The sequence below is a fragment of the Condylura cristata genome, unplaced genomic scaffold (assembly GCF_000260355.1).
Source record: "Condylura cristata isolate star-nosed mole 26May11 unplaced genomic scaffold, ConCri1.0 scaffold00026, whole genome shotgun sequence".
Taxonomy (NCBI): Eukaryota; Metazoa; Chordata; class Mammalia; order Eulipotyphla; family Talpidae; genus Condylura; species Condylura cristata.
Genome location: NW_004567127.1, coordinates 6,851,485 through 6,863,481, shown reverse-complemented (window position 1 = coordinate 6,863,481; position 11,997 = coordinate 6,851,485). Strand labels below are relative to the sequence as shown.

General features: G+C 60.0%; 2 protein-coding genes across 3 annotated transcripts in view; one reads left to right on the top strand and one right to left on the bottom strand.

Moving 5' to 3' along the window:
- Positions 1-7,505, top strand: part of MOV10 (Mov10 RISC complex RNA helicase) — a 23,172-nt gene extending 15,667 nt beyond the window's left edge. For both annotated transcript variants that reach the window (XM_004689641.2, XM_012730160.1), the window contains 15 exons: positions 854-1,022; positions 1,660-1,814; positions 2,091-2,267; positions 2,374-2,521; positions 2,904-3,062; positions 3,277-3,380; positions 3,548-3,645; positions 3,729-3,945; positions 4,561-4,678; positions 4,871-5,062; positions 5,265-5,339; positions 6,129-6,254; positions 6,335-6,423; positions 6,630-6,751; positions 6,829-7,505. In XM_004689641.2, coding sequence (XP_004689698.1) covers positions 854-1,022; positions 1,660-1,814; positions 2,091-2,267; positions 2,374-2,521; positions 2,904-3,062; positions 3,277-3,380; positions 3,548-3,645; positions 3,729-3,945; positions 4,561-4,678; positions 4,871-5,062; positions 5,265-5,339; positions 6,129-6,254; positions 6,335-6,423; positions 6,630-6,751; positions 6,829-6,920 — 2,041 coding nt within the window. In that variant the 3' untranslated portion in view covers positions 6,921-7,505. The remainder of the gene's footprint in view (positions 1-853; positions 1,023-1,659; positions 1,815-2,090; positions 2,268-2,373; positions 2,522-2,903; positions 3,063-3,276; positions 3,381-3,547; positions 3,646-3,728; positions 3,946-4,560; positions 4,679-4,870; positions 5,063-5,264; positions 5,340-6,128; positions 6,255-6,334; positions 6,424-6,629; positions 6,752-6,828) is intronic.
- RHOC (ras homolog family member C) lies at positions 7,499-9,804 on the bottom strand. Its single transcript, XM_004689639.2, has 4 exons — positions 9,645-9,804; positions 9,122-9,242; positions 8,750-8,880; positions 7,499-8,093 (listed from the first exon to the last, which is right to left on the bottom strand). Exons 1-4 carry the CDS (start codon positions 9,798-9,800, stop codon positions 7,920-7,922), a joined length of 582 nt encoding a protein of 193 aa, XP_004689696.1. The 5' UTR covers positions 9,801-9,804; the 3' UTR covers positions 7,499-7,919.
- Positions 9,805-11,997: the final 2,193 nt, after the last annotated feature.

The window sequence follows — 11,997 nt, the reverse complement described above, 5'->3', positions numbered from 1 at the left end:
CCGGGGCTTCAGCCTCTTCCCCTTGTCTTCCTCTTGACCCATGGTTCTGTCCTCAGCCTCCAGGCCCCTCCCTTTCCTCACCTAACACCGCTCTGCCCACTGTGCCCAGTGGATCAGTCCCACGGGGCCGGCCCGTCTGCCAGGGCGCCTGGTCAGGACGCTGGCTACTAGCAGGGCTTCAGGAACTTTCCTGGCAAAACCCTATGGAGGGGGGCCCCCCTGGTGGCGCCCAGCGGGTTAAAGGGCAGCACTGGAAGCTCTCCGCAGCCACCTCAGCATGAGTTCGATCCCCCGCTTGGGAGCTGACCCACGTGGTTTGGCACACTCCTCCTGTCTCCCCGCTGCTCCCCTCAGTCTGCCCACTCTGCTCCCCACTCTGTCTCTGGTGAATCCTCTCACAGCCCCTGCACCCCACCTCTGCATGCATAAACAAATAAATCCTTAAAAAGAAAAACTTTATGTAGGGATGAGTGCGATAAAGAAGTAAGGTAAAAGTAATAGGGGAGGGGTGGCTTGGTGCCTTTTGCCAAGGGTGGTTAGTCCCGGCTTTGGGGGAGGTGGGGGGTTGGCACTTGTGCACACAATGACATTTGAAGAAGGTGAGGAGATGAGTCATAGGAGGATGTGCGGGGGAGAATGTTCCAGGTCCTCTGAGCCTTAGTGCAGCCAATGCTGAGTCAGTGCTGAGGGCTGGGGGATAGGGTGTCTGAAGCAGCCAGAGCCAGGGCTCCCATCTTCCCTGGTTCCTGGTGCTTTCATGGTTCCAGAGCTGCACAGGGAGGGGTGGGTGCTCCTGGGCAAGGGGGTTGCTTGACCTGCCCCACACTCACCTCTCACGATCCATCAATGCCAGGGCCCAGCTGGAGAAAGCCCTGGAGCAGAGGAACTACAAGACCAAGTTCCAGCTCCTGCTGCACCTGGAGGAGCTGCAGATGGAGCATGACATCCGCCAGTACGACCTGGAGTCGGTGCCCATGACCAAGGACCCCAAGGAATGCAACCCCAGTCTGCTCACGCTGGAGGTCAGCCTCGGCCCTGCAGCTGGCGGCCTCAAGCCGCCATCTGTGGCCTGGCAGAACGCATCCTGACTGCAGGGCAGACGAGGAAGGAACCCCAGAAGAGCCCGCAGGAGCAGACTGGGCGTCCCGGGGTCCTGTGCCCTGAAACCGATATGGAGCAGGGCAGGGGACCCGGGTTTTCGCCCATAATTCGCGTCCCCCAGCTGTGTGGCCTTGGGCAAGTCCCTCGCGCTCTCTGGGCCTTCCTTTCTTATCTGAAAGGCACGGAGCTGAACTCATTATTGTTCCCCAGCTCTTCAGATGTTGAGTCTGTGCACATAAGCCAGAAATAGGTGGGAATGGGCCTTGCACACAAGTTTCAGGGCAGGAGCTTGCTGTAAAAAAGGAAGGATGGGGGTGGCCAGGGAAATCCTGCACCCAGGAGGGTTTCTCAGATTCCTGAGTCAGCATCTGTGTTAGCAACGGGGCATGTCTCCTTCCTGGTTCCCAGGCTCCCTGTCTTACAGGAGGGGAAAGAGGCACCGCTCTCCCCTATCTCGGGGTGCAAGGGTAGAGTGTCAGTCCTTGACCCCCAGTCACTGGGTTGGTCCTCCAGTGCCTGGCTTGGGGCTAGGAGCTTGTTTGTGTTTGCACCCTGTAGGTCCCCGGAGTGGCCGAGAGCCGTCCCTCAGTGCTGCGGGGTGACCACCTGTTTGCCCACTTAACCTGTGAGATGCACCAGGAGAACCCTGTCACCTATAAGGGCTTTGTGCATAGGGTGGAGCTGGACCGAGTCAAGCTGAGCTTTTCCATGAGGTGGGTGTCCTGGGCCGCCAAGGATCAGGGTCTGCAGAGGTCTCTGGAGCCAGGGGCTGAGGGTGTTTCTGTCTGAGATGACGGGGCCTTCCAGGATGGAACAGAGAACGGCTCCTGGGGGAACTCTAGATGCCTTAGCAGCTTCTCCTGGAGGACTTTGCATGGATGTTTTAGAAAAAAAGGGGGTAGAGTCTAGGTAGGCCTGGAAGGCAAGTGCCTGCTTTAGCTTAACTGCTCAGCCCTCTGACTGGAACCCTTTCCCCCTTTTTCCCAAAGTCTCCTGAACCGATTTGTAGACGGACTAACCTTCAAGGTGAACTTCACCTTCAACCGCCAGCCCTTGCAGGTGCAGCACCGCGCTCTGGAGCTGGCAGCCTGCGGGTCCCTGTGGCCTACGCTCTTTCCCTCGGCTGCCTGCAAGGTCCCACTGATGCCCTCAGATGTGAAACTCACGTGAGACAGGGCAGGGGGCTCTGGGGCTGCCGGAGCATGGGCTTATGGGATGGGGTCAGGGAGGCCTCCCTCGCCTGGGTGACCCCATGTCCCGGCCCCTCTGCAGGCTGTACGACAGGAGTCTGGAGTCAAACCCCGAGCAGATGCAGGCCTTGAAGCACATTGTTATGGGCACCACCCGCCCGGCCCCCTACATCATCTTCGGACCTCCAGGAACTGGCAAGACCGTCACCTTAGTGGAGGCCATCAAGCAGGTGGGGCCTGCACCAAGGCCTGGGGCCCACATGCTGACTCCCCCAGGCCCAAGTAGGGAGCCAGAATCTGGGGCCCTTGGGCCCTTGGGCTCCCCGAGTGTCAGCCCCAGAGCTGGCATCCGGGGGCAGCGTGGTGTTGAGCTCCATAGCACAGTTTGGATTGACAGGGCCCTTGGGGGTCACCGCTCACCTTGCAGTCACCAGAGACTTGGGGCATTTACCTGCAGCTGATGTTTGGCGTGAAAATGCTACTAGACTAGCAGGGCTGGCATCAGAACCTGTCTCTTGTGCCACACCACACCAGCCTGGGTCACATCTGCGTCGCTGTCCCCTGCCGATAGAAGCCGCCTCCCACACTTGCTTGTCACCGCCCCCCCCTCAGGTGGTGAAGCTCTTGCCCACGGCCCACATCCTGGCCTGCGCCCCGTCCAACTCGGGGGCTGACCTCCTCTGCCAGCGGCTACAGAGCCACATGTCCAGCTCCATCTACCGCCTCATCGCCCCCAGCAGGGACATCCGCTTCGTGCCCGAGGACATCAAGGTGCCCGGGGGGTGCCGAGCACCCAGGAGTGGTGGGTGCTAGAGCTGGGAAGCGAGGAGACCTGGATTCTGACACACTGTGGCCTTGGGGTGGGTCAGGGCCCTCTCCGGGCCTCGGAGGTTTCCCTGCGTGTAAGCAGAGAGGGGTGAATCAATTGCCTTGGGGGTGCAGAGGGTGAGGTTGGGGTGGGACAGGCTCCTCTTTCCCCTCACAGCCCTGCTGCAACTGGGATGCACAGAAGGGGGTTTATGTGTTTCCTGCCAAGAAGAAGCTGCAAGAATATCGAGTCCTGATTACCACCCTCATCACTGCCAGCAGGTGGGGTGTGTGGGTGTGGGTGTGTGTGCACGTGTACGTAGAGGGCCGGCTGGGAATGGGAAAGGAATCGTGCCTGAGTGGGAGGAGAGGGGAAGGATACGCTGGGATGAGCAAGGGGATGAGCAAGGTGCTGGGTATGACCCCCACCCTGGCCTGACACCTCCCAGGTTGGTCTCGGCCAAATTTCCCATCGATCATTTCACACACATCTTCATCGATGAGGCTGGTCAGTCCGTGGAGTCCGAGAGTCTGGTGGCCATAGCAGGTGAGAGGGTGGGGTATGCCACCCTGCATGGCGTGGGGGAGGCCCCAGTCCTGACCTGTCTCCCATGCTGCCCTGCCTCCCAGGGCTGATGGAAGCCAAGCAGTCGGACAACCCAGGAGGGCAGCTGGTGCTGGCGGGCGACCCTCGCCAACTGGGACCTGTGCTGCGCTGCCAGCTGACCCTGAGGCATGGGCTGGGGTGCTCCCTGCTGGAACGGCTGCTCACCACTAATAACCTGTACAAGAAGGGCCCCGATGGCTACGACTCCCAGTTCATAACTAAGCTGCTGCGGAACTACAGGTATTTCTCTGCGACCTCTCCTGTGCAGGGTCTGCCACACCTCCTGGACTCCTGGCTGCAGTCCCCCCAGACTCCTGTCCTGCCATCTGCCTGCTCTGGGGCTAGGCTGGCGGGAACAGGACACCGGAAGGTCACCATCTCCGTCCCGGCCCCGCCACTGCCACTGCCGGCTGGTTGTATGATTTAGCAAGTGGCATCATTCTAGAACAGTTTGGGGACATTAGGGGATGGTCAGTGGATGGAGCTGGCTGTCCCAGAAGAGATTTCTAGGCAGTCCAGGAAGTGAGGAAATAGGGTCAAAACAGCTAATTGATATTCAAATTCAGGATCTGTATTTCTTTTCATCAAGTTTACACATCCAAAATGCTCAATGAATTCCCAGCCTTAGTTTTTCAGATAAGGTCACCAAGAGTTCCGTAAGGGTTAGCTGTTACTACCTGTATTTCGGAGCGTATCTCATTAAATAATCTGGCTCATGAAGTCCACGGACCAGATCCCCCTCTGGGACACACTGGGTGACCACGTCTGTGACCGGTGGGCAGGACCAAGCATGTAGGTCCAGAACAGGTAGCCAGGGGGGTCCCTGGTTTTGTTCTTCCTCCTGCTGCCTCTCAGGTCTCACCCCCACATCCTGCAAGTTCCCAACCGGCTCTACTACGAAGGGGAGCTGCAGGCCTGTGCCGACCTCATAGACCGACAGCGCTTCTGCCACTGGGAGGGTCTGCCCCAACCGGTGAGGCTGGGCAGGGCGGGGCCCAGGCGCCCCCCGCGACCCCACCCCGCCTTCCTTTGAACTGAAGATGCTCTGGAGGATGGCGAGTGAAGCTGTGGGCCCCTCCCTGGCCACCTCAGCCTGGGATCCCACGTGCCCCGGGAGGGAGGGAGGCAGGCAGGCTGAGGCTCCCCGCTTGTTCTCGTTATCCAGGGCTTCCCCATCATCTTCCACGGCGTAATGGGGAAGGACGAGCGTGAAGGCAATAGCCCGTCCTTCTTCAACCCGGAAGAGGTGTCCACGGTGATCTCCTACCTGAAGCAGCTTCTGCTCTCTTCCTCCAAGAAGGGCAAAGCCCGCCTGAGCCCCCGAAATGTGGGCATCATCTCCCCATACCGGAAGCAGGTCAGACCCTTTGTTCCCATCAAAACCATCAGAAGTGGGAGCCCCCAACGGCACTGCTTCACAGCCACACCACTGGCTGCGCTTCCAGAAGCTCGGGGCCGGCGGCCCGTCCCGCTCGGCCCCTAGCTCTTTAGCCTCCTGCCTGGCTCCCTCTCGCATTGGGGTAACAGCATGGAGGAAAGGCACCTGTCCCCACTTCCAGGTGGAGAAAATCCGCTACTGCATCACCAAACTTGACAAGGAGCTTCGGGGACTGGACGACATCAAGGACTTGAAGGTGACACCACTCTCCTGTGCCCCCTCACTCCCCTACCTGCAGAGATGGCTTCAGGCTCCAGCCCAGCCCGCCGCCCCCTCTGTCACCCTGGAGGCTGCAGATGGAACCGGGCTCTCCCCAAACCTCTCATCCTGAAGGTCCCATTTAGTCCGTCTGGGATGGGCCCAGGTCTACGTGCCTAGCAGTCAGTCACCCTACATGATTCCTGGGACCCAGCCCCTGGGAGGCCTCTGCCCTGAGGATAAAGTTCAAACTCCCAAGCCACCTGTCCGGTCATGTGATGGTGGGTCAGCCAGTAGCCTGACAAAGGTCTTGGCCCTTCACACTGGCTGCAGATAAGAACCACCTTTCATGCTAGTCCTGGCTCCACCCAACCATGTCCAGGCAGGCTGGGAGCCTCTGCTATAGTATTTCACAGCCCCTCAGGTGATCCAGCCTGGGCTGAAAACCAGCACTTTACGATTTAGGGTCCTCGCCCATGGACATCTGGGTCTCGGGGGTCTGGGCAGGGTCCAGGGTTGCGACGTTGCCGACTTGTCAATTAGCAAGCATCTTCTGGAAAGCCTGGAAGCCGCAGCTCTGGGCTGTTGGCTCACCTGTCTGCCTTAGGAGAACAAGGTTCAGCCCCAGCCCTTCTGCTGCCCTCATCTCTGCCTTTGGCAGAGTGGACACTGGGCACGCCACTGTGACAATTCCCTGGAGACATCGCCACCCACCCCGCTGAGTCCCCAAGGCAGGGCTGGCCCCTGGCGCTTCCTTGAGCCCCCGCTCCACCCTTGCCCCTTGCAGGTGGGCTCGGTGGAAGAGTTCCAAGGCCAGGAACGCAGCGTCATCCTCGTGTCCACCGTGCGAAGCAGCCAGACCTTCGTGCAGCTGGATCTTGACTTCAAGCTGGGTTTCCTTAAGAACCCCAAGGTTTGAGGGCTGGCAGGCAGCAGGAATTCTTTCCTCTTTGGGGTCCTTCCCCCTCCTGACCCACCACCTCTTCCTTGCAGAGGTTCAATGTGGCTGTGACCCGGGCCAAAGCCCTGCTCGTCGTGGTTGGCAACCCACTCCTCCTCGGCCACGACCCTGACTGGAACGAGTGAGTACCCCGCCCGCATCCCTCGTGGTGGCCACAACCCCAGGCCAGGGTACAGGTGTCTGTCAGACACCTTGGGGGCTCTGTTGTGGTCATCTTCAGTGTCCCCACTTAAGCCCCCCACCCCACCCCCATCAGCTTGCCCAAGCGCCCAGCCCTCAGCAGCAGCACTCAGGTTTGGATGCTTAACTCCTGCCTGTACCCTACAGATTCCTGAAGTTTTGTAAAGACAATGGGGGGTATACCGGGTGCCCCTTCCCTACCAAGCCGGACCTCCAGCAGGGGCAGTACTTACTGCAAGAACTGAGCAAGCTCAGCGTCTCTACCTCAGGTAGGCCCAGGCCGGGGCGTGGCGGGGGCCGGCGCTGTGGAAGGAGGTAAGGAAAGCAAACCGCACTTTCTCTCCAGGGCCCCCAAATCATGACTACCTTCCCGTCGAGCAGAGGGGTGAAGGCAGCCTGTACCTGCAAGTGGAGCAGGAGTGGAGGAGCGACATCTAAGCACACAGGGCCTTCTCACACCAGCCACGCCTTAACCCCCGGCCTGAACCTGCCCCCAGCCAGCAGCCCTTCAGGGATCGGAAAGGCTGGGAGAGGGAGTTTACACCCCAAGCCATTCCACCCCCTTCCCCTGCTGGGGAGACTCACCCAACAAGCTGCTAACAAATGCAGGGACAAGAAGAAAAACCCTGAAAACAAAACCTTGTTCTATGTAAAAGTTTTTACAGTCTCAGCCTGCCCCAGCTTCCTGCACTCCCAAGCATGTCTGTTCCATCGACAGAAGCGCAGTCCAGGGGAGGAGACCCAGTGCAGGGAAGCCACCCACAGGCTTCTAAGTTTAGCCCCTGAACCAGACCACTCCCCTCACCCGCCTCCCAGGCCTGGAGCCAGGCATGACCTCATCCCTTGCTCCAGGACTCCACCCGGCTGCCCTGAGTCCTGCTGTGCAGACAGGGGGCCGGCAGGCGACTTGCACACAGATGATGGGTCTCCAGGCTCCTGGCCAAGACAGGGACCAGGAGAGAAAGGCCGGAAGCTGCCGCACACTTTGGAGCCTGTGGCCTTTATTCACGCCCCCCCCCCCCAAGGACAGCCAGAGAAAAGGTCCTGTCCATGCCGGAAACAGGAGGGGGGGGGCTGGGGCTTCTCTGGGCTGCACCTTCCCAGCCCCCTACCCCAGATCCCTAGTGAGCCAGAAGTGTATAAAGTGCTGGTGTGTGATAACTCTGGAAGGCCAAAGGGATGGAGAGCCTGGCTGGGGGCCAGGGAGAAGGGGCACCTGAGGGAGGGGCAGAGGCCCAGTTACCAGAGCCCCAGGGGGGGCCAGAGCACCACACTGTTCTCTGGGGCTGGGGCAACGCCATGCAGTCCTGGGCTGGAGGGAACCGGAGGGGCCTTTGGCATGACGCCCTAAGAGGATGCGACCTGGGGAGGACAGGTAGTTTCTGTGCCCCGTGAAGGCAGAGGGAAGGAAGTAGGGGAGTCCTTCTCTGGGAGGCCTCAGAGAAGAGGGCAGCCCTTCCGGCGCTTATTCTTGCGGACCTGGAGGCCGGCCCGGGTGGCCATCTCAAACACCTCCCGCACCCCCTCCTTGGTCTTGGCCGAGCACTCGAGGTAGCCAAAGGCACTGATGCGGTTTGCCATGTCCCGGCCCTCCTCAGACCGCACGGGCTCCTGGGGAAGTAGAAGGTGAGAGGTCAAGGGGAGCTGCTGGCTGAGGGTGCCTCACCCCAAGTAGTGACTGGGAGGATCTCAGGCCTTGAGCCCCCAGCCCCCTGGGGTAGCTTCCTGGCCAACACGCAAATGGGCCACCCCTCCGCACCATGCGGCCTCTGCTTGCCCAGACACCCGACCCACCTTGCTGCCTCTACCCTCTTCTCCTAAGAGCCTGCCAGGAGTCTACAGGCCACTTCACATGCCTTCTGGCAGCTCCCCTGAATAGCTGGCCCCTGGCTAGGGCCAAACAGACCAGCTCCCTCCCTGCCTCTTCCAACCACTTCAGTGCTTCTCACACACCCACACCAGCCTCACCTGCCGCCCCCAGTGAAATGCCTGTTCTAAGCACATGTCCCCAGAGGGCAGGGATGCTCTTTCATGATCGCCCCAATCCAAATATGGCAGGGACAACAGCTGAGTAAGTTAAAGTGCCAAGGGACCTTAGATAAGTCATTTCATTATCTGACAAGTTTCATCAGCTAGTGGATCAGACTCAAGGCTCCATCTCCTAGGTGACCTGTATCACCACCAACACGGAGGTGTCCAGGGAAGCAGCCTGGACAGGGCTACTCGCCCAGGCCTCCTCGGGGCTCCCTGCCGGGCAGCCCACGCACCTGCTTCATCTTGGCCAGCTCTCTCCTGGTGTGCTCATCATGCCTCAGGTCCTTCTTGTTCCCCACCAGGATGATGGGCACGTTGGGGCAGAAGTGCTTTACCTCCGGGGTCCACTTCTCGGGAATGTTTTCTGCGCAGACATGGCCCAACAGGTTGGCACCTTCACTTCGGTGAGAACGCTTCCCCCCACCTCCAAAACCTTCCCACAGCCGTCTCAGAGCTACTCACAGTTGAGGCCCCCACACCCACGGGCGCCCCCCACGGCCTCAGCCTCTGAAGATGACCAACATGGGTCAGAGCAAGAGCTCCCTCTGGTTGGCTGACCTCAAGGGTTCTATGCTTGCTTCCCGGCACCCTCACCCCCAGCTCACCCAGGCTGTCGGGGCTGTCGACAGAGAAGCACATGAGGATAACGTCAGTGTCCGGGTAGGAGAGAGGCCGCAGGCGGTCATAGTCTTCCTGCCCCGCCGTGTCCCACAGAGCCAGCTCCACCTGACACACAGGCCGCTGAGTGTCCCTTACCCCCACCTCCACACAGAGGAGCCCCTGAAGCCACCAGTCCTGCAGGCTCACTGCGCATCCGAGCCCAGCTCGGCACCCTCGCCCAACGCGAGTTAGGTGGGCTTTGGAAGAGCCCTGAGAGGTCAGTGCTTGACCTCTGCCGCCATGAACCCTGCTTCCCTGAACCCTCAGGAAAACCCTTTTGGGAAGGTTTTGTTTCCCGCCACCCTACCACTGGGGGAGCTTAAGCTCTGGGGCCCTGGATTACAGAGCCAGGGGGTGGTGCCAGGTTTCCCAAGGCTGAGGAAGTGAGAGCTTGCTCCCTGACTTTTACTGGTTCCAGCAGGGAGGCCGGAGCAAGGTCTAAGACCAGAGGGCGGGCGGCGGCCTCACCTGCTTGCCATCCACCTCTATGTCTGCAATGTAGTTCTCAAAGACTGTGGGAACGTAGACCTCTGGGAACTGGTCCTTGCTGAAGACGATGAGGAGGCAGGTCTTCCCACAGGCACCGTCCCCCACAATGACCAGCTTCTTCCGGATGGCAGCCATGGCTGGGGCTGGCAGAAAAAAGGCAGTGGGGATTTGGGGAAAAGCCATGAAATGCAAAAACGCTTCTCTGGGTCCCCAAGACCTCCCTTGAAACTGAGGTATCCAGAAAGGGAGGCCAAGGGGCCTGCTCAGACATGTTCTTGTCAAGAATCAATTGTTCAGGCAACTGAGCTGGAAATTCCTGGTCTGGGTCCGGGACAGGTCTCCCCAGTGGGAACGCACTGTCCCTCACTCGGCTAGAGTTATGCCTGCTCGGCCGCAGATGAGGCCTTCTCTCCAGGACCGCAGGTGAGCAGGCCCAAGTGGGGTGAGGTAAGGAGGTTCAGCCAGTCTTCTTGACAGTCCTCCCTCGGCCTGCAGGACTTGGAGCTGCTCCAGTGTGAGCAGCGAGGCTCGGGGAGGTTGAGACACCTCAGCCGTGGCAAGGAAGCACTGAGAACAGGGCTGCCTGACTAGCATCCCATGCCCCACCTAGGGATCACCCCAGAGGCAGGCAAGGAGCGCTAAAGGAGCGGAACCCAGACGGGACAGTGGGTGCAGCCAGCCAAGCTTCCCTGGCCCATCCCATCTGGGTCCCCAGAGCCCCAAGTCACACAAAGGAGGCTCAGTCCTGGCAGTGCCCACAGCCCGCATTCGGGCAGCCTGCCTTCCTCCCCCCTTCCTCCTGGCCTGGCAGCCACACTGGGTCACTCAGCTTCAGGCAGGGGACAATGACCACACTGTAGGGAGTCACACATTCACCGCAGCAGGGCAACTGAGAAGAACCCACTGGGGGTCACCTCCACCCACTCTGGAACAGCCGCTTCCTCCCACCGTCCAGCTCACCGAGCAGGGCTCACTCCTCCCTGTGACTCAGGCCAAGGAGTCAGCTTCCTGTGTGGCCTGGTGTCTCCCACCCCAACACTCATGAGTGAGCATCTGCACAGTCCATCACACCTTCCCAGCTCACTGCCCTGGAGCAAAGCTGCCCTTCCTCCCAGGGTTGGGGGGGTGCTTCCTCCCGGGGTTGGGGGGAAGCGTAGGGGAGCATAACACAGTTGCCAACCTCCAGCCAGCTAGGTTCTTAGGCCTTCTGCAGCCTGGGAGGCAGAGGGCAGGCCCTGGAGCTGAGAAGCTGAGATCAAGTCCAGGCAATAGGGAATGCCAGAGGTGCTCTTGCCGCCCCCCCCAAAAAAAAGAAAAAGGAAAAAAACGAGGGGCTGTCACGGAAACTACCAGACAGGGAGTGGTTAAGAAAGAAAGCAATGGTAACCTGATCTCTGCCCCAAGCCCGGCTTTTCTCTGAGTCCCACATCCTGTCACACGGGGCTGAGCTAGATTTCTCAGAGCCCCACCACCTCCCCTGGGGCGTCTGCCTTCAGGAAGCAAAGCTCCAGGCCGGCCCCAAGGATAGTTCTCTCCAAAGGTGAGATCCTGGGGTGGCCCCCTGCCGCCTCTACACACAGGCACAAGACTGGGATGAGGAGGAGTGGTCAGGAACCTATAGGAGGGGAGACTACAGTCACACTCACTTCCTCAAAAGGGGTTCACCCTAGTAACCCCCAAAGAGAGGCCAGGTGTGCACTCTGCCAGCAGATCCCCTCCAAAAATGGAAGCCATTCTTCGAAGGGGGGTTCCCTGTAACTAACTCTGACCCACTCCCATCGTGTAGCTTGGTCCGGCTACAGGAAAGCAGGCTGGGGTGGCCTCAAGCCAGGACAGGCAGTGTTGATGGAGGGCAGTTTGGTTGGCATTAAGGGGCAGACGTCAGTGGGGGCCAGAGGCCGGCACTGGGGAACAAGGACCTGCATTAAGTGACTTGGGGTCCACAGATCAATCCGAAGACGCTCCCTTGAGGCTCTGGTTGGGCCAGAAGAGGAGCTGGCCCAGGCCTGGACACGGCCCAAAGCCAAGGTAACAAGAACAACAACAGATCCCCATGAGGGCCGGCCCCAGAGGCACTGCCCCGCAGACTCTTAAGTGGGGAGAGCAAACCCCACACGGGGCCTGGAACAGGGCCTGCAAGTCCTCAGGCCCCGCAAGTCCTGGGGCCGTTGCTGAACAGAGACATCTGCCTGCTCCTCACCCTTGCTCGAGACTTCCAAGGCCCCAGACCCTGAAGCCCACCCCTGCGGTCTAAGGAAGGAATCGGCGACCACATCTCAGCTGTAAAGCCAGAACCGAGGGCAGGACTTCGGGTCCAAACTCCCGGATGACC